This window comes from Cebus imitator, unplaced genomic scaffold (genome assembly GCF_001604975.1).
Source record: "Cebus imitator isolate Cc_AM_T3 unplaced genomic scaffold, Cebus_imitator-1.0 Scaffold148, whole genome shotgun sequence".
Taxonomy (NCBI): Eukaryota; Metazoa; Chordata; class Mammalia; order Primates; family Cebidae; genus Cebus; species Cebus imitator.
Genome location: NW_016107463.1, coordinates 2,879,303 through 2,905,340, shown reverse-complemented (window position 1 = coordinate 2,905,340; position 26,038 = coordinate 2,879,303). Strand labels below are relative to the sequence as shown.

Sequence of the window (26,038 nt, the reverse complement as noted above, 5' to 3'; positions counted from 1 at the left end):
AGAAAAGAACAACCAGTACCAGCTACTGCAAAAAACGACCAAATGGTAAAGACCAATGAGGCAATGAAGAAATCACACCATCCAAAGGGCAAAACACCCAACCAGTAATACAATGGCAGGATCGAATTCACACATAAAAATATTAACATTAAATGTAAATGGACTAAATGCCCCAGTCAAAAGACACAGACTAGCATATTGGATAAAAAGCCAAGAACCATTGGTGTGCTTCATTCAGGAAACCCATCTCATGTGCAAAGACACACATAGACTCAAAATAAAGCGATGGAAGAAGATTTACCAAGCAAATAGAGAGCAAAAAAAAGGCAGGGTGGCAATCCTACTCTCTGATAAAACAGACTTTAAATGAACAAAAATCAAAAGAGACAAAGGAGGGCATTACATAATGGCAAATGGATCAATACAACAAGGAGAGCTAATAATCCTAAATATGTACTCACTCAATACAGGAGCACCTAGATACATAAAGCAAGTCCTTAATGACCTACAAAGAGACTTAGACTCCCACACAACAATAGTGGGAGACTTTAACACTCTACTGTCCATATTAGATCAATGATACAGAAAATCAAAGAGGAAATCCAGGACTTGAATGCAGATCTGGACCAAGTGAACTTAATAGACATTTACAGAACTCTTAGCCCCAAATCCACAGAATATGCATTCTTCTCAGCACCACATCGCACTTACTCTTAAAATCGACCACATAATTGGAAGTAAATCACTCCTCAGTATATGAAAAATAACTGAAATCATAGCAAACAGTCTCTCAGACCACAGTGTGATCAAATTAGAACTCAGGATTAAGAAACTAACTCAGAACCGCACAATTTCATGGAAGCTGAACAACTGGCTCCTGAATGTTGACTGGGTAAATAATGAAATGAAGGCAGAAATAAAGATGTTCTTCGAAACCAATGAGAATGAAGACACAACATACCAGAATCCCTGGGACACATTTAAAGCAGTGTCTAGAGGGAAATTCATAGCAATAAATGCCCACATGAGGAGCAAAACAAAGTCTGAAACTGACACCCTATCATCAAAATTGAAAGAGCTAGAGGAGCAAGATCAAAAAAGCTCAAAAGCTAGCAGAAGACAAGAAATAACTAAGATCAGAGCAGAACTGAAGAAGTTAGAGACACAAAATACCCTTCGAAAAATCAGTAAATCCAGGAGCTGGTTTTTTGAAAACATCAACAAAATAGATAGACCACTAGCCAGACTAATAAAAGAAAAGAGAGAAGAACCAAATAGATGCAATAAAAAATGATAAGGGAGACATCACCACCAATTCCACAGAAATACAAACTACTGTCAGAGATTACTACAAACAACTCTATGCACACAAACCTGTAAATCTGGAGGAAATGGATAAAGTCCTGGACACTTGCTCCCTCCCAAGACTAAACCAGGAGGAAGTTGAATCCCTGAATAGGCCAATAACAAGGGCTGAAGTTGAGGCAGCAATTAATAGCCTATGAACTAAAAAAAGCCCAGGTCCAGACAGGTTTACAGACATATTCTACCAGACATACAAAGAGGAGCTGATACCATTCCTTCTGAAACTATTCCAAACAATACAAAAGGAGGGAATCCTCCCCAACTCATTTTATGATACCAACATCATCCTAATACCAAAACTGGGCAGAAACACAAATAAAAAAGAAAACTTCAGGTCAATATCCATGATGACCATCGATGCAAAAATCTTCAATAAAATACGGGCAAAGAGAATGCAACAGCTTGAATGAATCAGAAAGCTTATTCATCATGATCAAGTAGGCTTCATCCTAGGGATGCAAGGCTGGTTCAACATATGCAAGTCTATAAATGTAATCCATCATATAAATAGAACCAAAGACAAAAACCACATGATTATCTCAATAGATGCAGAAAAGGCCTTTGACAAAATTCAACAGCGCTTTATGCTAAAAATCCTCAATAAAGTAGGTATTGATGGTACATATCACAAAATAATAAAAGCTATTTATGAGAAACTCACAGCCAATATCATACTGAATGGGCAAAAACTGGAAGCATTCCTTTGAAATCTGGCACAAGACAAGGATGCCCTCTCTCAGCACTCCTATTCAATAAAGTATTGGGCAATCAGGCAAGAGAAAGAAATAAAGGGTATGCAAATAGCAAGAAAGGAAGTCAAATTGTCTCTATTTGCAGATGACATGATTGTTTATTTAGAAGATCCCACTGTCTCAGCCCAAAATCTCCTGAAACTGATAAGCAACTTCAGCAAAGCCTCAGGATACAAAATCAATGTGCAGAAATCACAGGCATTTCTATACACCAATAACAGACAGAGAGCCAAATCAAAAGTGAACTCCCATTCACAATTGCTACAAAGAGAATAAAATATGTAGGAATATAACTAACAAAGGATGTAAAGGGCCTCTTCAAGGAGAACTATAAACCACTGCCCAATGAAATAAGAAAGGACACAAACAGATGGATAAACATTCCATGCTCATGGCTGGAAAGAATCAACATCATGAAAATGGCCATACTGCCCAAAGTTATTTATAGATTCAATGCTATCACCATCAAGCTACCAATGACCTTCACAGAACTGGGAAAAACCACTTCAAACTTCATATGGAACCAAAAGAGAGCCTGCATAGCCAAATCAACCTTAAGCAAAAAGAACAAACCTGGAGGCATCACGCTGCCTGACTTCAAACTATACTACAAGGCTACAGTAATCAAAACAGCATGGTACTGGTACCAAAACAGAGACATAGACCAATGGAACAGAACAGAGGCCTCAGAAGCAACACCACACATCTACAATCATCTGATCTTTGACAAACCTGACAAAAAACAAGCAATTGGGAAAGGACTGCCTGTTTAATAAATGGTGTTGGGAAAACTGTCTAGCCATGTGCAGCAAGCAGAAATTGGACCCCTTACTGACAATTTACACTAAAATTAACTCCAGATAGATTAAAGATCTAAACATAAGACCTAACACCATAAAAACCTAGAAGAAAATCTAGGCAAAACCATTCAGCACATAGGCATAGGCAAGGACTTCATGACTAAAACACAAAAGCAATGGCAACAAAAGCCAAAAAAGACAAATGGGATCTAATTAAACTCCAGAGCTTCTGTACTGCAAAAGAAACAATCATTAGAGTGAACTGGAAACCAATAGAGTGGGAAAAAATTTTTGCAATCTACCCATCTGACAAAGGGCTAATACCCAGAATATACAAAGAGCTAAAACAGATTTACAAGAAAAAAGCAAACAAACCCANAAAGGGCTAATATCCAGAATCTACAAGGAACTAAAACAGATTTACAAGAAGAAAAAAACAAACCCATTCAAAAGTGGGTGGAGGATATGAACAGACACTTTACAAAAGAAGACATATATGAGGCCAACAAACATGAAAAAATGCTCATCATCACTGGTCATTAGAGAAATGCAAATCAAAACCATGTTGAGATATCATCTCATACCAGTTAGAATGGCAATCATTAAAACATCTGAAGAAAACAGACGCTGGAGAAAATGTGGAGTAATAGGAACACTTTTACACTGTTGGTGGGAGTATAAACTAGTTAAACCATTATGGAAGACAGTGTGGTAATTCCTCAAGGACCTAGAAATAGAAATACCGTTTGACCCAGCAATTCCATTACTGTGTATATACACAAGGAAATACAAATTGTTCTATTATAAAGACACATGCACACGTTATGTTCACTGCGACACTGTTTACAATAGCAAAGACCTGGAACCAACCCAAATGTCCATCATTGATAGACTAGATAAAGAAAATGTGGCACATATACAACATGGAAAACTATGCAGCCAGAAAAAAGATGAGTTCGTGTCCTTCATAGGGATGTGGATGAATTTGGAAACCATCATTCTCATCAAACTGATACAAGAACAGAAAACCAAATACCATATGTTATCACTCATAGGTGGGTGTTGAACCATTAGAACGTGTGGACACAGGGAGGGGAGCATCACACACTGCGGTCAGTGGAGGGGTCTAGGGGAGGGACAGCAGTGGTGGGGAGGGTGGGGAAAGACAAAGAAGGGAGAAATACCAGATATAGGTGATGGGGGAATGAAGGTAAAAAACCACCTTGCCATTTATATACCTTTGCAACAATCCTGCATGATCTGCACATGTATCCCAGAACATAAAGTACAATAAAAAAAAATAATAATAATATATCTGGCAAGTTAATGCTTTTCTTTTGTATAAGATCTGTTAGTTCATAAAATCTTTAGAAACTCAGCTACAATTTATAATGCAATCTTCATTACCCAAGGAATCTCAATAAAAGAACCTCTGAATATAAGAAATACTGTATAATTCGAACAGTTGACAGGACTTGCCTTGGGCAAAACTGTGACATCAGTAAAGTATGTTTTTGTTGCCCTACATTAGTAGGTTTCAAACATCAGATCAGAAATATTCATAGGTTATTTAATTAAGCACTAAATTTGGTGAGCAGGGTGATAATTTAAGAAAATAAAATGGAAGATAGGTGAAATAATAGGAAATAGAGTTTATTACAAATAGTGAGGGTAAGTTCTCTGTGTCTGTGTCTGGGTGTGTTGTGTGTACACATGTGTGTGTACTAGATCACAAGTAAAATATATGTTCTACTGTAATATATGCTCAAAAAATGTGAGAGGCGTGACTAACCTATAACATCCTTCTTCATTTAGACTCATAACTTTCATTCTAATCCAATTTAGCACTTATTGAACTTTCTTAATTTATGTGTCATATTCTCTGATAAACACTGAGAACATAGATATGAATAAATTTCTCTACAGTCAAGAAATTCATACCTTAAGAAAGACTACAAAGATAGAAATGACTTCAGCCTGTGTCATTTATTAGCAGTAGATCAAAATATAATCAAAATATTCAAACATCACTCTGCCTGAAGGAGTTGGCACATTTTTACATAAAGCAAATTTAGTACTCTATCTGGAAGGCTGAGGATAAGTTTGGTGACCAGATATAAAAGAAGAGAGCATTTATTTAAAGTAAAGGCAACTCTTGAGCAAAGAACATAGGTTTGAAGTTGGATGGCATGTTTAGGGAATGACAGATAAGTTAAATTCTTAAACTAAGAGAGAGGATAGGGACACAAGGGCCGAAAATGGTATAAAAGATAAGGTAGTAAAAAAACTTTTGGACCAACAAGTTATTTATGCTAACAGCAACACTTATATTCCACAAGCAGCACAGTACCATTGAGAATTTCTGGAAACAAAGTCAGGTCATTTCAAATGAGGCTTGATAAAGAAATGCATTACACTGTAGTCTAGAATGGAAGAAGTAAATATCCAAGAGAAACTTTTAGTATGGCAGTTAGCAATACCTACTGACGGAGAGTAAAAGAAACGCAGAACCAAACTAACTTCGAATTTTCCAGTTAACCAGATAGAGCAAGATGCCAGTAAGTAAGAATAGGTAGGAGTTAATCACTGCAGTTTGGGGTGAGCTGGTTTTGAGAAACCAGTGAAAAATCAAAGCCAGCTTATCCAGTAGATCAAATTTTGAGTTCATAAGAAAGAATCTACTTACCTAGCCTTTGAATGTAAGCTGGTCTAGTAACTTGGTAAGTGGTAGAATTGATATTGTGGAAGTTTCAAGCATGAGCTTCAAGGGAGACTTGTGCACCTTGAACTTGTGCCTCATTAGAACAATAATTATGAGGAGATGCCAAAGCTAGCCTGCTGGAGACACATGGCCCAATCAACAACCAGCATCAACCACAAGACATAGCGTGAGGCCATCTTAGACAATTCAGCCTCTGTTGCGGCTCTATAGACACAAGAGTAATTCCAGAAAAGAGAAACCAAAGAGCGTCAGTTGAACCGATTCCAAATTGCTAATGTGAAAAGTTGAAAAGCTTATTGCTTTAAAATGCTGAATCCTAGAATGGTTTGTTATACACCAGCAGATAATGAAAACACGTATCTCCCTTTATTCCACTAACTTGCTGATTATTACTCGTGCCACTAATTTAGCAGTTATATTCGGCCCTATTATTAGAAATCCTTTTATAAAGGTAATGACAATGTTGGCTCCTCAACTAGATGGTAAATTCCTTTAAGACAGAAATTATTTGTCTTTTGTTTTGTTTTGTTTGAGACCGAATTTCACTCTGTGGCCCAGGCTAGAGTGCAGTGGCATGATCTCAGCTCACTGCAACCTTTACCTCCTGGGTTCAAGCAATTCTAGTGCCTCCACCTCCCAAGTAGTTGGGACTACAGGCCCGTGCCACCACACTTGGCTAATTTTTGTATTTCTGGTAGAGACAGGGTTTCACCATGTTGGCCAGGCTGGTCTCGAACTCCTGACCTCAAGTGATCCACTCACGTTGGCCTCCCAAAGTGCTGGGATTACAGACATAAGCCACCTCGCCAGGCCAAAATTATTTATTTGTATCCTCAGCAATGCCACCAGGGGGACATAGGTTTATTAATATCAACTGATTGCACTAAAAAGTAATACAGAGAATAAATAAGCACTGAAGTACATTACATAGAATAACTAAGGACTTGGATCTAAAATACTGTCAAGATGTGGGAAAGAAATGTTTTAAAGTAAAGATCACATATTTGACAAAGGCTATTTTGAAAAGCACTTAATAAATATTAAATGTCATGATTATATTTTCACGCATAAAAACAATTTGAGCATCATAAAGAGGGAATAGCTGAGAATCAGAACTTTGTATGTTTCCTTTTGCTCCAATTATCTTTCACTTTCTACTCTTTTAAAGTTCTGTGATGTTTTAATATTTGCTACTAAAATGCAAAGCTCATGCCTGTTAAGTAGTCCTAGAGTATGCTTCAAATAAATAAATCAGAGAAAGTAAGTTCTTCCTTCTAAAGGAGTTATTAGGTTGGTGCAAAAAGTAATGGTAGTTTTGGCCAAAATCACCGTTACTTTTGCACCAACCTAATAGCATTCCCAATAACTTTTGTAGCCCTAAGTGTACTTTCTTAAGTGTACCACATTGTTTTAGACTGCGGTTTCTCATATGCTTTTTAACAGTGGAAAGCTAGGCTGCTCTGTTTTGGTTTCTTGGAAATGTATGTTAATTAGGTCTAGCATTTGAACCTTTTCAGGAATCTGATTCAAATAATTTCTCAAGGTGACACATATTCTCATGTTCTTTGAATAATTTAAATATGATTTAGCCTCAGAAAATTATGTTTTCCCTAGAAATACTTAAAATGTCATCAAGTTATCATCTAAAATATTGGTTTAACACAAACACACACACACACACATAGGAACTGAGAATGGTTTAAGAATATTAATATCAACAAATGTGACTTTCTATATTTTGTATCTGCCAAGAAAAAAAATTTGAATACACTGAAATTCAGTGTTCCCATTATGCTAGGAAATAACATGTTATGTGTGGAAGGAGATTACACTTCTATTTTATAAAAATCCATCTCAAGAGTATTTCGCTTTTCTAACTGCTTGATAATAGATTTTATGTTAAGTATTTTCCAGAAATGTAGATGTTATCAAAGGTATATCAAGGTTCGATCAATGGCAGCAGAGAAATTCTGAAGCAGATGCCACCTAGCTTGTTCCTCTTCCTTTTAGTTCTGTAATCACAGTCAGTGTTGGTGCCTATATCTTTTTTTTTTTTTTTTTTTTTTTTTTCTTTTTTTGAGGCAGCATTTCACCCCTCATTGCCCAGGCTGGAGTACAGTGGCACAATCTCGGCTCACTGCAAACTCCACCTCCCAGGCTCCAGTGATTCTTGTGCTTTAGCCTTCCAAGTAACTGGGATTACTGGCATGCACCACCATGCCCAGTTAGTTTTTTTCTGTATTTTTAGTAGAGAGTGTTTCACTATGTTGTCCAGGCTGCTTTTGAACTCCTGGCCTCAAGTGATCCACCCTCCTGCCTCAGCATCCCAAAGTGCTGGGATTACAGGTGTAAGACACCTCACCGGGCCAGTGCCTATGTCTTAATTCCCTCTATTTAAATGGAGAAGCCACCTAATTTATCAGTTTGTACAAGAGCATCAGCTATTTCCAAAGTTTCAGTGTCAATCATCCCAATCTTTAGTGTACCAGCAAAGTAAAGTAGCTCAATCTGTCTTTTGATTCAACTGTAAGTGACATTGGATAGATAACCATTATTTCAGTGAAATTATTTAGATTGGCTTGTTATTTGGAGGGTCAAGATCGACTACCATCCTTTTAAGGTCAGATTCTACCCATGATAGCTAAGCATGTGATTGGCTTGGTCAGGGCAGCAGCAGAGGGAGAGATGGTTAATACGAATAAATCAGTTTTGCTGACTTCCTGATATTGACTAAATACTTATCCAAAGTAGCTTTCTCTACACTTCCCTTACCTACACTATAATGCTACTCTTTCCCAGATAATTTAGAGCTATGCTCTAGCTTTCTTATTTGTTCATGTTAATTATTTAATGTTATTTAATGTTTACCTTTGCATTCCAGTTCTAAATGTTTTCTATCTCCCTTCCTATTTCTCTCCCACTCTTTCTTTTTAAACAATGACCATTCATAGAAACCAAGCAATACACTGAAACCTGAAGAGTAAATGGGAGTGTCAAGAAGCATATAAAGCAAGATTTCTCTCACCCATAGTCTCCTTTGTTGACCTGTTCAATTAATTCTGGACGAACAAGGCATATGTGCTGGGAACATTTCCACTGCTGTCCTGAGCATGTGCTGCAAAGACACGACAGTTACAAAAATGGCTTGGTCTTTATGAAGTATATTTCATTTAGTAACAAGAATTACACATTGTTAAGGCATGAAATGTAATTTCTTGATTAATGTTAGCCATATGGTTATTTGATTCTTGGCAAAAATAAACGGTAAAACATACGTTAGCTACCACTCACGATGCTGTTATCCTCTACTCCAGGCAATTAACAAATGATATGATCACACATCCGTAAAGTTTGAAAACATAAGCCAATTTGGACAGTAGATTCAATGTACTTGTATTTGGAAACTTTCTGCAGGCTAGTCCTTTTAAGGCAGCCTGCTTTTATATAGTTATTGTGCTTAAAAAACACAATTTGCCTGTAGGATATCAGAATATTATAATTAAGAGGTATAATGAACGCAGACCTGCTGTATGATGAAGATTTATTATCTAGAACATCAACCTCAAACATTAAAACACATTCATGATTAAATTTTCAAAATTCCTTAAAATTAAATATACTTACAAAAAGGTACAGGTATATTATGTCTTATGACATATGATTCTGTCTATATGTACTTAAATATATGTTTTGTTTCACAAATATTTCTTTTATTGGAAGACAACATACACAGACAGTAGAACTCAGTTCTGTGCCACTTAAATTTATTACCAGGAGTTGCAGTTTTCTTTAATTACTGATCCCTCTTCATAACGTTGACCATCTTTGAAGCAACCTGTCAAAGTAACACGTAAACAAATCAAAATGCTAAACTAAGTAATAAAGTACATTCACATAAAAAGTAATCAAAAATCATGGTTAGCTTTTCAAATACGCAGAAATGTTTGGTGCCAAGCTGATAGAAATCCATGTCTGGTTTATGCCAAGGTTTGTGTATCAAATTCTTCTGGGCCTGTTTCAATGCTTTTATCCTTAAACTGCATATTATGTTCCAACAGGGAGGATTTGTAAAGCACGAAAACAGGATTACCAAAGAATTAATCACTATGCTCAAAAAATAATGCTTTTAAGTAAGTAAGCAATATAATAGTATTTGAATTGATTTATGGCATTTCTCATTTTAAAAAACAACTAATCAAGTCTCATAAGTGCTTAGTGCTTATAATTAATTGGATATGACTAGACCAAATAGCTCATAACTTTGGACTCAAAATATCAAGTAATTTCATGGAATTTATGTTACAATGACAAATTCTATTTTTTTTTTTTTTAAGATCTGAATAGGGACAATTCATGAAATCAATAAGATTGTAGCCATTTGCCTTCCAAATCCAAATGTTTCTTAACTATTAACTGAAACTAGTTATTGTTTTATGAGAATATATCAACTATTCAAAGATGATGAACAATGAATTATCACATAAAAACCTTTGGTAACATATTGTAAAAATAGTTCTCTGGTTAAAAATTTAAATTCCTTTTGAAAATATAATCTGTGCAAATTTAAAATTAACACTGAATTAGCAAAAGGGACTCAACTTTGTCTAGTGAAACTGTTTTTGACAGAAACAAGTAATTGATATTTTATGCCAATGGCCTCTAATTAAACAAAATGAATTTTAATCTTTTATTCATAAAATCATAGGGCAAACTATAGGATTAGAAAGCATTCTGAGAGACCTGGTTTAACTTCTAGCCACAATGTTACAAAGTCACTTAGGGAATTAGCTATCCTTTGATTTTCCAAAAAATATTTTAATAGGAAATATTTCATAACTGCCCCTCCCCTGAATGTTTTACAATTCAATATTTTACTTAATACATCTAGTGATTTATGTATTTGCATCTATGCTTCCCTTTCACATGGAATTTTGATAGTTCACAATCATGGTATAAGAAAAGAAACCACCTCTTTCCTGACCACAGTCTTCCTCATGCAGCAAGCCCAAGATGGGGGAAGATTGAACTTCACATCCAATTCATGGTTTTACTTGCTACGTAAGATTAGACACCTATCATAACTGAATTCACAGTATGTTTCTAATCTCAAGAGATCCTAGAATTTTTTAATCATCTAGAAACAACAGAAAATCCATGCAACAATTCAAGTTTTCATTCAAATTCAAGAGAAGTACTTTCTTAACCATTCTTAAAAATCAAGAGTGTGGGATAAAAACAAGGCTGATTTTTAATCATACTTCATGAATCTTGAGTGTTCAACTTATGAATTCCACGGATAAATGGAACAGAGCTCTCAAGAGTCTTTAAAGAAAAAAGACTGTCCTTTCTCTGACTTGTACTCAGCTAATAATTTTGAAGACAGGAGAACGCCATTACCAAGCCACCCAAAATCATCAGCACTAAATTTAATGTTAACAAAACCTCCATTTATTGGTCATCCATCCTTAATGTTGTGTAAGAGATAACTACGAGACACTACATTCGCTTTAATCTCATATGAGAATTAATCTCTTGAACAAAAGCCATACTCGGTTACACCTGACCCCGGTCCAGGTGCTGACACAACACCCAGACACAGTCCACTCTCTCCTTTACTACAAATCCTTCCCAACTCCAACGGATCCCTCATTTCCCACACGGCATCTACAGAGATCTTCAAAAATATACATAATGCTGCTTCCTACTTAAAATCTTTAAGTCGTTTCTCATCAAATTTAGAGTAAGACCAAACTTCTTATTGTAACCTATAAGGCCTTACTCAAAATGTCTCTGCCCTAATCTCCGCATTTATCACTCCTGTTGAACTGACTGGGGTGGAGGTTCCCAGAGGAATGAAGGATTAGCATAATAGTAGTGAGGACAGAGGGAAGCAGATGGATATAATTTGGAGGTAATGCAAAGGGACTCACTCCTGGATTGAGTTTGGTGAAAAAAGAAAAAGAGGAATCAAAGTTATCTCATTAGGACTTTGGTTTGAGTAAAGGAGAAAAACGGTGCAGCTATCACTAAGATAAGAAACAGGTTTGTGTCAAGAAATCAAGACTACTACATTGCATATTTTAGATTTACATAAAACTTAGGCTAGACATCCTAACAGAGATATCAAGTCGACAGCAGTTTATAAAAGACCAGAGTTAAGCCAAGGCTGGAGCATGAATTTGGGAGACACCAACATCCATATCTACTTTTTTAAACCGAAGACTAAGTAAGAGTCTTTTGGATAGAGTGTATGTAGATAAGACAAAGAGGTCCAGGACTGAGCTCAAAACACCACATTTTACAGACATTCAGAAGAGGAAACTGGGAAGAAGTGGCCTGTGAGGGACCGGGAATTGAGGAAAGGGTGGTGTCATCAAAAACAGGGTTACAAAAGTGTTTCATACACTCAAGATGGTCAGCTGCATACAGTAATGAGGAGAGGCCAAGAACCAGTAAACAGACATCTGAGTATTACATTTGGTAATGTGGGAATTGCCGAATAACCCTGCCAAGAGAGATTTCAGTGAAGTTGCAGGGGGTTCACCTCCTGTAGGAATGGGTAGATGAGAGACTTGGAATAAGAAGTGAAAGTTTTCTTTCGGTTATTTTGCCACGCAAGGAAAGAAGGGGATGAGATGGTACCTGGTTAAAGGCATGAGTTAAGGGAGAGCTTTTGTAAAGTTGGGAAAGAAAAAAACACATTTTATAAATTAACGGTTAATCCAGGTGTATTAGTCTGTTCTCACACTGCTAATAAAGACATATCCAAGACCGAGTAATTTATAAAGGAAAGAGGTTTAATGGACTCACAGTTCCACATGGCTGGGGAGACCTCACAATCATGGCAAAAGACAAAGGAAGAGCAAAGGGAAGCTTCATATGGTGGCAGGAAAGAAAGAGCTTGTACGGGGGAACTCCCATTTATAAAATGATCAGATCTCGTGAGACTTACTCACTACCACGAGAACAGCATGGGAAAAAAACCTGCCCCACGGTTCAATTACCTATTACTGGGTCCCTCCCATGACAGGTGAGAATTATGGGAGGTATAATTCAAGATGAGATTTGGGTAGTAACACAGCCAAACCATATCACCAGGAGAAAAGAAAAAAAAAAAAGATTCTTCAGGAGAAAGAGCAAGAAAGGGAGAGAGAATGGTAAAGATGGAAGTACTGAAAAGACAAAAGATGGGATTCAGAGGTCAAGACAGGGAATCAATTCAAGGTAAGCAGTAACCCAGACGGAGGTAGGTTGAAAACTCTGATTGTGAAGAGATGAAAGAATTCCTGTCTGGTAGTTTCACTTTCTCAGTAAAGTATGTCTGGGGCACCTCCGAGTGAGTTAATTAATCAATTGGTTACACACACGGTATATTGACCAATAAAATAAAACAAAGCAAAAACTAATGACTGTTGAAATTAAGGCAGTTTTGCAACTTTAACAGCCTTTAAAGTAATATTAGGCAAATCAAGTATTTGGAAAATTAAATAGTTTATCTTCTTGAATTGAGAAAAGATGATAATACATCGCCCATAATTTATTTTAAAATAGTTCATCACAGTGTGTTATAAGTATCTGTGCTGGTCTAAACGTCACTTCTTGAATTGCAAAAAGATAATAATATGTTGTTTATAATTTATTTTAAAATAGTTCACCACAGTGTATTACAAATATTTGTGCTCATCTAAACTTTACTGCAGGAAAGGCAGTTACTTGCCCTAATCAGGATTCCACCCCTGAAGGGTTGTTTAGTGGCATTCATTCTCAAAGGTAAGACTTTGGAGCAGCTGCTACAAGTGCTTCCATTATCCATATTTTGATCAACACTAAAGTATTAAAATAATAAATGTGAGAAATGAGTTTTACTGTTAAAATTTATGACTTATTAATCAGCATAATTTTGATAAATAACTACCTCCGATTGGTTAAATTATAATTTTTACTTATGAGGGTTACCTAAAATATGTCAAAGTCACACCCCACCTTCGTATCCCATAGTTTATATGTATCTCTTAAACTCAGAAGCACCTGCACTCTTAGGCTTGGTGCTCTAGGATTGATGTTTGTCCTGTGTACTGTGTCCAGTCAAGTAGGTAAGAGGAATTGTCGTTCTCTGATAGCCACTGTACAGGTAACAGAGTCATACCGCTGAAGTGTTATCACATGTGCCTCCAATAAATTTTTAATGCAATGTAGATGTGGGAACACCTAAAAGGACAGAAACTGGAGACTTCACGAAGCTTGCAGAGGTTGTATAAATTGGTTTGTGTCGTATTTTTATAAGTGTCAGCATATGTGGCAAAGAATGGACTGCGATTTATTGTCATTGTAGTATAGTTAAGGAGGCTGAGAAGAAGTAAATAACCCTTATCTGATTCAAACATGTCAGTGACTCACACACATTTTTTATCTTTTTTCTTTGATTAGGATTATACACACACATATTGTGCATAATCAAATTAGCTTAGGTCTGTTCATGACAGATGGTCTACTAGACTTTCTCCTTAAGATCTGCTGCACCAAAAGGTTATGTCTAGAAAATTCACTCTAGCTGTTTTCAACTCTACCACTGGTTCTCCATATCTGATATTTGGTGGTGTTTTTTTTTTTTTTTTTTTTACTTTGAAAGGGTCTCATGCTGTCATCCAGACTAGGGCACAGTGGTGGGATGATAGCTCACTGCATCCTCAAACTCCTGAGCTTCAGGGATCCTTCCACCTCAGCCTCCCATGTAGCTGAGACTACAGTGCATGCCACCATGACTGGCTAATTTTTATTTATTTATTTATTTTGAGATGAAGTCTTGTTCTTTGTATATTTTTGGTAGAGATGATGTCTCATTGTATTGCCAGGTTGGTCTTAAACTCTTGGCCTCAAGAAATCCTCCCACCTGGACCTCAAAGTGCTGGATTTACAGGTGCGGTCCACGACACCCACCCTGACATTTGAAATACTTTACTGGAAATTACCATCAGATATGGCAAAGAAAACATAGGACGAAGAAAGTAAAACATATTACCAGTATTTTTATTTTTCTAATCCTGAAGATAATGTACATAGTTTTAAATCCTTGATTTAAAGAGCTCTTAGGACAGGAAAAATAAGAGGAACTAGACAATACCCATATAACTAAATATCTGAAAAATAATATCTACGAGATCAGTGAGTGATCATAGAATCTCAGAGGAAAGTTCCTTTATAATGCAAACAATATTGTAAATAATATATATTGTATTTTTATCTTAACTACTTTTGCACATTTTTTCAATATTGTATAGCACTATTTTCTTTTCAAGTAGCTACTTTCAAAAGGAAGATAAAAGAAGAAAAATTACCTGAATAGAAGTGCTTATAGTCTAATGTGAACTTTTTGCTGCAAAATGAAATGATTAATTACTTCCTTTCATAGTGAATGGAGCAAAATCTATACCTGTAACATATGTTCTACATAAAACATAATGCTAAATTAAAGCCTTAGCAAAATTCTCGCTCTCAAGCAAAATTGGGTATTGAAAAAGTGGATATTGAAGAAAATTGGATATAGCAACTACTCTTTTGTATGGGCTATATGTCTCAAATAAGAAAAACTCTAATACACTTCAGCACATTAAAAACATTACAGCTCATGCTTTTAAACTGAGACTTGAAAAAAAATTAACAAAAGGCAGACATCCAAATAGTCACTGTGTTGTGATGTGGTTCTACATTCTTAATTTTTGCCAGAGATTGCTGGTTATTCCCAATACCATTCTCTCCTTTTTTTTCTTTTGTATCAGAACCCCATTCATAGCTAGGCACATTACCACATAGCTAAGCAAAACATCTCTTTGATGATTGGCATGGCCATGTGACTATATTCTGGCCAAAGAGATAAAGCAGAGGTGCTGGTGTGCTTTAGAATGTCTTCTCAAAATGTGAAAACTAAATTTTTATTTTCCCATTTTTTTTATTGGGACTCAAATATATTTTTGGAGCATGAAGAGCCAAACTAGATAATGACTACAAGGGCCATTTTCCAGCATGGTGAAGAAGAAGGCTGCATGGAGCCTGGTCTCTAATGACAAAGTGAATCCAGGCAAAATATCCTATGTGTTAGAAATAGGTATTTTAGTTAGAGTTGTCACCAATCGGACATATTCTTACATGGTGCATAAACATTAACCATTTTAATATACTCAGCTTTCCAGGGTTTTTTGTCTGCACAGGGCATACCAGTCACACAATGCTTCCTAATTGTTTCACATACCTAAGTCTCTTTACCTATGTAGATGCTAAGTTTCTCAAGGTCTGGAACTTTATAATACTGTTTTCTTATGACCCTCAATGCTTACCACAATCATGGAGATATGAAAAGTTTTAAACACTATCAATTACTCCTGTTAATGTTCCAGCATCCAAAATAATATAGAAATTGCACATTTAAACTACAGACAATAATACTTTGATACTTTCCAAATATCTTTTAAAAACTATGCATGAAAAGCTACTTATGAAAATATTTTTATTCTTTTAAATCATATAAGTACATTATTATTTAATTTAACAAATATAAAATTTGAAAGAAAATTAAAACCCTCTAAATATCAATTAATCCAAATTCAACCAATATTTACTAGGCCTCCCTCTTCATGGCACCATAGCTAGTATACAATAACTAAATCACCACGTTTGCTCTCAGAAAGCTGCTATTTAATTAAAATAAAGTAATATTCTATTAAACGATGAATAATTAAATAATGAATAAATGAATAACTGAAAAGTGCCTGGAACAGTTGTTGGCTCCACAGTAAGTATTCCATAAATCTTAGCTTGCAGGAGGAGGAAGAGTGGGTTCATTAAGACAATGGAAAACTTGCTACTCGGCCTTTTGGCTAAGATCAAGTGCAGAAAACTTGCTACTCCGCGTATGTTACAGAGGGGTCTGCTAATTAAGCATCTACCATACGCAGGTTCTATGAGGGATGAATTTCCTTGACTGCCCAATCTTGTCACTATTAGAAACTATACTTAAATAAGTACACTAACTAATCCTAGGCACAGGACTCCTTATGATGCCTTATGTATTATCATCATGTTATTAACATATATTAACTTGACCTATTATTTTAATGATCATGCCTACTTGACAAAATAGAGAAGTTCAACATTAAAATCACATTTTAAAGGTGTATTTTCATTGAACTTCTCTATTTTGTCATGTGACAATACATGCGAAATACATGTTTAATAGAAAATATTTTCTATTTTTAAACATACATTTTCTATTTTTCAATGAAATATACCTTCTATTTTCAAAGAAATCACCTTCTTTCAATTTCAAAATACATACAATAGTAATGGCCCAAGGGACCATGCGCAGTTGTGCAAGTTGTATATTGAACAAAAATGAGGAGCTCCACTTACAGAAACTACAGACATATTAACCCCTGGCAGAAATGAGAGAAGTGGGTCAGAGAGGAAATAGCAAGGGGTGAGGTATATGGTAAAATAGAAATTTACCAAAAGGTAAACGTTACCAAAAGGTTTCATTCACCACTCATCTCTAACTGATGGTTACCATACAAGACCCTGGACCAAGAACTGTCAGATATTTCAACTTTACAAGAGTAGCTAAATATCTGGATTTTTTAATAAAAACCCCTGGTTTAAATATTTCTAACTCATATTAATGCTATTTTCTGTTGGTTTTATTTTTTCTATGTAGAATATCACATTATCCACAAATAATGAAAGTTTTATTTCTTTTCTTCAAACTCTTTTACTTCATTTTTTCTCTAAGAGCATAACAAAAATCTTCTTGTTAAATGTAGCAAAAACGGTAGACATTCATGTTTTATTACTAGCCTTAAAGGGAACCTATACATAATTTCTCCATTATGTATTATGTTTACTTTGGAGTTTTGGCATAGACATCTTTACAATGATAAAGAAATATGTTATCATTTCTAGTATTAGAATTGAGAAAAATTGCCGCATAGGACATGAGCTCTCATGAATAAATAAGACTTATTCATAACAACAGCCAACCAACTATAAATTATATTTTTAAAATATGTGATACAATGCCTGAGCTCACGAGTTTGAGACCAGCCTAGGAAACATGGAGAAACCCAGTCTCTACTAAAAATGCAAAAAACAAACAAACAAACAAATAGCCTTGAATGGTGGTATGGGCCTATAGTCCCAGCTACTTGGAAGTCTAAAGTGGGAGAATCACTTGAGCCTGAGGAATGTCAAAGCTGCAGTGAGCCATGATGGTGCCACTGTACTTTAGCCTGGGTTACAAAGCGAGACCCTGTCTCAAAAAATAAATAAATAAATAAAGCAATACAAAATAAATCATAAAATATCCAGGAATAAACAAAGAGTATTATAAGGCTACTATGGAGACAAGTGTTCAATCTATTTAAGGATATTTTTAAAAATCAGAGTAAGTGGAGAAACATCCTATACTCTTTGATGAGATGTCATCACATTACGGAGTTCAACTATGTACAAATAAGTCTATAAATTTTATGTAATTCTATTCAAAATTTTAGCTAAAGTTTTTTGAGCAACTAGAAAAATGTATTCAATAACTGATTATGGAAGATTAATGTCTACATGACCTAAGTCATCCTTTAAAAAGGGGGTTGAATAAGTTAACTTGCTATACCAGATATTAAGTTGTATTACAAGGCTGTGGATGGGAAAAAGTAAGTCACAGGAAGAAGAGAGCAAACATTAATGAGCATATTATGAGAAGCTCAGACCCAGTAGAAATTAGAGAAACTCAAATTAAAATGACAATGAGAAATCATGTTTTACTGATTATGTAAGTAAAGGTTACCCGTCTGGATAATACTGTTAGAAACGTGTCCCCATATAGCACTAGGGGAGTATAAACTCATGCACCTACTTCTGAGAGCTATCTGGCAAGACTTAGATTAAATGCATAGCTGGGACTCAGCAATCCAAGTGTTGCCTGTATCATGCAAGTTGATGAGAAGGCATGCATGACGCTGTCCTTCATGGACTTCTTTATGATAGCAAAGAGCTGTAGACAACCTAGGTGTCCACCCACCATGGAGGAAGCAGGGAATTAGATGAGATGAAGGGATATCATAGAGAATTAGGCATCAGGCAGAAGCTACAGACTAGTCATACTAGCCCATGGAGACATGGGAAGAGTTTTAAAACACGCTGCTGTCTGAGAAAATCAAGAAACAGAATGAGGCCTGTAGCATAATATGGTCTATATAAATTAATAATTCAAGCACATGCTCTCTTCTTTTCTCTATACAAGATAAGGCTACATGCTGTAAAAGGGTATGTAAAATTTTTTTAAAAGGAGTTTCCCATTGGGGAAAGATGGGAATGGCTCATAAACATTAAAGGAATGAAAGGAAGGAAGGAAGAAAATAAAGAAGGAAAAGAAGTAAGAAAGGACATAGGGAGGAAGGAAGAAAGGAAGGAAAGGATGGATGTAATGGCTCATTCCTGTAATCCTAGCATTTTGGGAGGTCAAGGCAGGAGGATTGCTTGAGACCAGGAGTTTTGAGACCAGCTTAGGCAACATAGCAGGACCCCATCATTACAAAAAAATAAAATAAATTAGCTTTGGGGTATTGTGGCACACACCTGTAGTCCTAGTTACTCAGGAGGCTGAGGGAGGCGGACTGTTTGAGCTCAAGAGTTCGAGGCTGCAGTGAGCCATGATCCTGCCACTGCACTCCAGTCTGGGTGACAGAGCAGCAACACACATACACACACACAAAGTGACGGGAGGAAGGGGAAAAAAGGGAGAGAAGAATGGAGGGGTGGAGGGAAGGAAGAAGGAAAAGCTATTTATTGGAAAAATGTAAAGGCCTCGGATAAATAACAGTTAGGTGGAAAATATAAAATAATGCATATGTAAACACATCAAGAGGCATTTCCTAAATTTTACAAACAAGATGACATTATTGAGAATAAAGGGTATGGCATCTGGATTTTTTTTTTTTTTTGACACAGAGTCTTGCTCTGACTTTTTAAATGACATCAGGATTTTTGAAATAAGGATTCCAAGCCCCTAGTTTACCCTAAAGTGTCTTCTAACTGTGATTTCTAATCACCATCGCCCATTTACCACAGTGTGACAGAGACCTCTGATTAACCCTGAAGTTCTGCTGAGGAGATTTAATACGGTAAGAGACAGAAAAATAAAGCCTCATCTAAATGTAGTTGTAGAATTTTGTTTGATTTTGTGGCAGAACTTGGCTATATCAAATGCTCAAAATCCATAGTCATTCTCCTCTAATTAGATCAATAGTAAATACTATCATCCTCCTTACGTTGTGTTTATCCATTTAACCTTAGATATTTTCAACGACTTTGTATGAAATCCTCTTTCTTTTTTGATAATTTTAAAATTCCCAGACTAGAAAAAAAAATGAAGCAAAACAAAAATACACATGAAGAATATATTTGCTATTACTTAGGCAGAGTAGTACCACTTACTACAGTTAGGTGACTGACTTTATTTTATTTTATCCTAGTTTTAATAGCATTACTATTACCACAGTTTCTAATGCTAGTGCGTCTTTTAGCCCCTTGAAATAACAACTAAATCTACAGAAAATAAATCTTGCGACTTTTTTGAGACTAAGAGGTTACAAACAAAAAGGCTTGAGAATCCTGATGTCAATACAAAGCAGAGAGAGAGAAGAGAAGAAAGAATTGTAAGTAATCCTTATATAAATTGAGTGAGTGTTCAAAACTCACTGATCAGGATTCCAGTCAGCACTCAGGACTGTCAAATCAGAACTTACCTGAAGGTGCTGGTATTACACAGGAACCCCATATCCAAACAAAAGCACGTTAACAATCCAAATAAATTTATTTTCTCAATCACAGTAGTCGTTTTTATTTCATTGAAAGAAGGAAAAAAATAAAGAAGAAAAAAAGAGAAAGTTTTTCAGATCTTGTTGTTATGAACGAGGATAATGTTGAAACACATTCCCAAAGCCTACCTTCTGGATACCAAGGCCGTCTGTGAGGATCCCATTCTTTCTCTTCACGGCAAAAGGACTTGTAATCAGGACAGCAATCAGAATTTTCCCTGTCACAGAATTTATCACAGTAGCACAATGCATTTGCCTCATAGAACTCAGTGACACAGCCATCATCTCTGTCTTCACAACAACCAAAATTCCTACAGTATCTCCCTTGGAAAACGGATCTTTTGAATCGGGTACCTTCCAAAATGGTGTGATTCCTAGTGAAATAAGCTTCTAGATCCACTTCTCTTTGAGATAAATACTGCTTCTCCATCCAGATTTCTGTAGTAAGATAAGAGAAGATTAAGATCTGATATCCGGTCCACATTCTCTAAAAGTCAGGTATAGCTTCCACTTCCGTTATATCCAGTACCCTTGGCCTTGTGGGCTTCTGCTTGGAACCTGAATTCCAGTCATCAAGACACTTCAGCCTGAAACCTGAAACTGATCCTTTGCTTGAACTGAGTATACTTCTTATAGTTAAACATTAATCAAGAATTTCAATGTTTGACCAAGATAATGTATGTTAGAAATAAACTATTCTCCCAAAGTTAAAAACGTGTATTTCGTAAAAATTTTGCATCATCAATGTATCTGCATAAAATCTTATGCATAGAGGTACAATGAACATTGCATACCTCTCAAAAAATCTAGGTTCTTAAATCAAAAGCCTCCTTAGAATATACATGGCCCAGATTATGGCTGTAATAACCACTGGCATGGTGCAGGAAATTCAAAAGTCAAAAGTGCAATTATTCATTTCACCTGCTTGCATTGCAACCAAAATCCAGGCTCTCATGAGGTTGCTTGCTAGGATCTGTGATATCAATAACAGTTGCTCTAAATCATGCCCAGTCACACACTGGTTTGATTTCCCATCTGTACTCCATTTACCTACCAGAAACTTTGATTTCAAGGCTTAGTGGAACCTAATTCAGCAAGAAATTCCCTGAGGGTGACCTTAGTTCCCTCCACCTGAGTCCCCACTTAGTATAAATACTGGGATGCTTCAGTATCTTGAAGGCAGTTTATAGTCAAGAAAAGTCATTAGTCAGTGCGAATGAGCTGAGGGGAGGGCATTGTGAAGGAAACTGGAAGGACAAGGTGTCTTTTGTGTTTTATAGAGCTGTGCGTTTACAGTGGGTTTTGGCTACACTGTATTTATTCATTAACTACAATAATTTCCTTTGGAATGAGGATAAGTAACCAGCAGAGGATGATTCAGCAGGAGTTGCTGGGTGAACTAGTGGAAAGCACCTGTCTTGGCAATCAGAAAACCCGGACTCTGGTCCCTGAGCTATTGTTTGTTTCTGTAACCTTAGGTTCACCATTCATTTCTCTGGTCCTCAGTTATTTGTCTATAAAATGGAGTATTCCTTTCCCAGGCTATTTCATAACTCCAACCGTACAAACTTGTTCCTTGACCTTGCTCTATATTTTATTCAACTCACACTTTTGTCTTCATTGTGCCATTTTCTTCTGGCACCTTCCTCTCAGGCTATAAACCAATGTAAATCTCTCTTTAAAAAAAAATCTACATCATCTTCATGTCACTATCCATAACGCCCCTGTCTCTTCAATCCAACACCTGCTGCCTCCACTTCCTTGCTATCTACTGAGTCACTAAATTACTACAAAGTACTGCTTCCATTCCCATCAACTCTTGCCAATGACCTCCTACCAGCCACTTCCCATGGATCTACATTCATTCTAGTCATATAGGTGTCTTAGGAGCATTCAAGGAGGGTAGATGTTATGTGTGCTCACCAAAAAAAAAAAAAAAAAAAAAAAAAGAAAGGAAAAAAAGATGAAAGAGAGGGCGGGGCAGGGAAAGAAAGAAAGAAGAAAATGGAAACTATATGAAGTGATGGATATGACCATGAGCTTGATGGGGGTGATTATTTTACAATACAAAGCATATCAAAACATCAAGTTGTACACTTTAAACACATACAATTTTTTTTTTTTTTTTTTTTTTTGAGACGGAGTTTCGCTCTTTTTACCCAGGCTGGAGTGCAATGGCGCCATCTCAACTCACCGCAACCTCCGCCTCCTGGGTTCAGGCAATTCTCCTGCCTCAGCCTCCTGAGCAGCTGGGATTACAGGCATGCACCTCCAGGCCCAGCTAATTTTTGTATTTTTAGTAGAGACGGGGTTTCACCATGTTGACCAGCATGGTCTCGGTCTCTTGACCTCGTGATCCACCCACCTCGGCCTCCCAAAGTGCTGGGATTACAGGCGTGAGCCACCGCGCCCGGCCCAACACATACAATTTTTATTTGTCGATTATACTTCAGCAAAACTGCAGGGAAAAGAGAGGAAGGGAGCATAAAAGTTAGACTAATAGAATTCAAATCCTAGTTCTGCCACTGACCAGCAGCATGTCTTTGAGCATGTGGCTTATTCTCTCTATGCTGCAATTTGCTCATCTGCACATTTGGAAAATAATATTTATTACCACATCAGGTGGGTGAGAAATTTAAATGTGATAATAACACAAAGCACTTAGAACATCAGCCACGCTAAATAAATGTTAATTTTCATTAATAAGCATACCCCCTACCTAGAAACTCTTCATCTTTTGCTTTCTATGTTTTCATTCTCCTGATTCTCTTCCCATTCTTCACGAGGCTCCCAATTTACCTGCCCACTCTTGGATTCACTTCCTTCCCTTCTCAATGATCATTTGAAGTTTACTTTCACTGACATTCTCAACACTCCCGTGCCCCGTCCTCACACCTCATAGTCCCTCAAACTTTCAACACTGAATCAATTGAAAAGTTATGGGCCACAAGACCCTATCCAAAGTGGACTTCCAACCTTCTCTCTCTGAACTTAATTTATACCATTTTACTCCTTGCACACATTGGTCCTGTCCTCATACTGGGTTTCTTGCCCATTCCTCAAACTTACCATGGACACTCCTGTCTTAGCGCCTTTGCACTTGCTGTTTCCTCTGCCTGAATCATGCTTTCCAGAAAACTGAATAGCTAGCTCTCTTTCAACCTCTCAGAGAGGTCTTTCTCACACTCCCTATCCAAAATGAGAAACCCTCTTCCGTCTCAACAAGCTCTATCCCCTTCTCTGTACTTATCATGATATACTATAATATTATTAATTGGCTTTATTTTCTGCATTTCCCCTCCAAATGTGAAGTCTAAAAGACCAAATAATTTTGTCTATTCTGTCATGGTTTTATCTCAAGCTTCTTACACAGTGCCTAACACATAGTAGATGTTCAATAAATATTTATTTGATAAATAAATAAATCCTGCAATTTGCATTTGCCCCCTCTGCTTTCTCTATTGAGGGCTGCTGGAGATGATATACTAGAGCATAAAATTGCTGACACCATAAATTTTGGGTTGTTTTAGCAGAGCTTTTAAGTGCTACTTACATTTCTTTGTCTCCCCTTTCCCTTTGTGACTACTACAAACCTCCTTACCTTCCTAACTCACTTTCTCATTTTCTAGAGATGACCTCCTCCCAGAGGTTGCCAAGAAAACACACATAGCAAATGTTAATCCCACACCTTCCTGTCATAAATCCCATAAACCTATCTACATTTGCAGCCACCTTCCTTTCTTCTAGACTCTGAAGATAAGGTGCCAGGGTTCCCAGATAATTCTTCCATCTATGATTTTTATTCTGACACCATTTACCTTATTCCTTCCCTTACCTCTTAGGTCCCGTACACCATCAACTTTCCTCTCAGTCAGTTCCTTCAGTCCATTGGTAGGATAGTAGCAGACACCCTTGACCATTCACCTTGGATGAGGGACATTTTAGGGGAGAAGAAAAGTGCTGCAGTCCCTCTTATGATTACTTTTGCTACCTCCATTGCACAAGAAACAATGGAGGAGATTGCAGCCTCCTGATTTTATCTTGGAAAGAATGAAGCTTATCAAATAACCTCCTGACATAAGATTATAGCTAGATGCTGCAAAAATGGACTGAAAAGTAGAAATTGCAGTCATGTTTATAACTGGCAGTTTTCAGATATATTTAAATATGAACTGACATAAGAACAGAAAACCAAACACCGCATGTTCTCGCTTATAAGTGGGTGCTGAACAATGAGAAAACATGGACACAGGGAAGGGAACATCACACACCAGGGCCTGTTGGGGGTAGGGGGCTAGGAGAGGGATAGCAGGAGGTGGGGGGATTGGGGAGGGATAGCATTAGGAGAAATACTTAATGTAGATGACGGGGTGATGGATGCAGCAAACCGCCATGACGTGTATATCTATGTAACAAACCTGCACGTTCTGCCCATGTACCCTACAACTTAAAGTATAATAAATAAAATATATATATATGTAAAATGTAAACCTTAAAGAAGAAATACCATGGTCTACCAAGCCACTTTCTCCTATCTGTGTTTTTTGAGGGACATAATACAGTCCCTTTTTCAATGTAGAGCAAAACGGTGTGTGGTGTGTGTGTGTGTGTATGTGTGTGTGTGTGTGTGTGACAGAGAAAACAGGAAGATAGGCTTGCTAAAAACGATATATTGGATTGTCTTAATTTCTATCACTAGAAATTTATTAATTTCAATTATGGGGTGTGAAAAAATTTTATTTGGTAATAAGTGCTGTTTGGTAAGATAAGTAATATTAACTCACCTATGAAGGTCAAGGCTTGATCTCTTCAGCTTCACAAGATATCTAGGATGGTCTCATGAGGAGGTGAGAAGGATTGGTGGGAGTGGCACCAAAGAGTAGGGAAAATGCTTGCTGAACGCCATGTGCTCATTCCTCACACATGAGGCCATACATTAATTATTTGAAGCTGCCTTCTTCTTATTTCTATTCAACTGAGTTAATTCAAATTTTAGATAAAGAATTTTAAAGAGACATAAAAGAAGTCTCTGTCTATAGGATGCATTTATCTTTGAATTAAGCTGTTATGGGAGACTGGAAGATTGCGCACATTACAATTACAATATATATCTGTATATAGATATATAAATGCCTATTTTATACACAATACACACTAGGTATTAGCATGTATATATAATCTCACGTAATTGTTGCAACAGTCTGTGATGGCAAACAGTATGAGTACTGTTCCTATTTTAGGTTTTACAGATGAAGGACTGGCTCAAGTGCCTAAGCAGTATCCTACAGCCAGTAATGGAGCGTTTGTCAGCAAGCTCAGTGAGCATTTCCCTGCTCCATCCTATGATTGTTTCTGTCTACATATTTACCCTGGCCTCTTGTCTGAAGTCTGGTCTTAGCCTATGACATGAATAAATTTTCCAGAACCTTTTCAAATGCAGATATTACTCAGGTAGAGGGAGTATGGGAAGGGGACTGGGGGACAAAGGTAGAGATCTAGGGAAAGACTGTGGAGTTTTTCACTGATTGGTTGTGTGTT

General features: G+C 36.6%; 1 protein-coding gene across 5 annotated transcripts in view; it reads right to left on the bottom strand.

Annotated features, from left to right (window-relative positions):
- The window catches only part of TINAG (tubulointerstitial nephritis antigen), a 94,101-nt gene extending 68,760 nt beyond the window's left edge, over positions 1-25,341 (bottom strand). For 2 of the 5 annotated variants that reach the window (XM_017542911.2, XM_017542915.2), the window contains exons 1-3: positions 20,630-21,099; positions 9,411-9,474; positions 8,665-8,754 (exon numbers count right to left, since the gene is read on the bottom strand). In XM_017542911.2, the coding sequence (XP_017398400.1) occupies positions 8,665-8,754; positions 9,411-9,474; positions 20,630-20,984 (509 nt within the window). In that variant the 5' untranslated portion in view covers positions 20,985-21,099. Of the gene's footprint in view, positions 1-8,664; positions 8,755-9,410; positions 9,475-20,629; positions 21,131-25,284 lie in introns of those variants that run through there. The other 3 variants (XM_037743616.1, XM_017542910.2, XM_017542916.2) reach the window with 3 other exon arrangements.
- Positions 25,342-26,038: the final 697 nt, after the last annotated feature.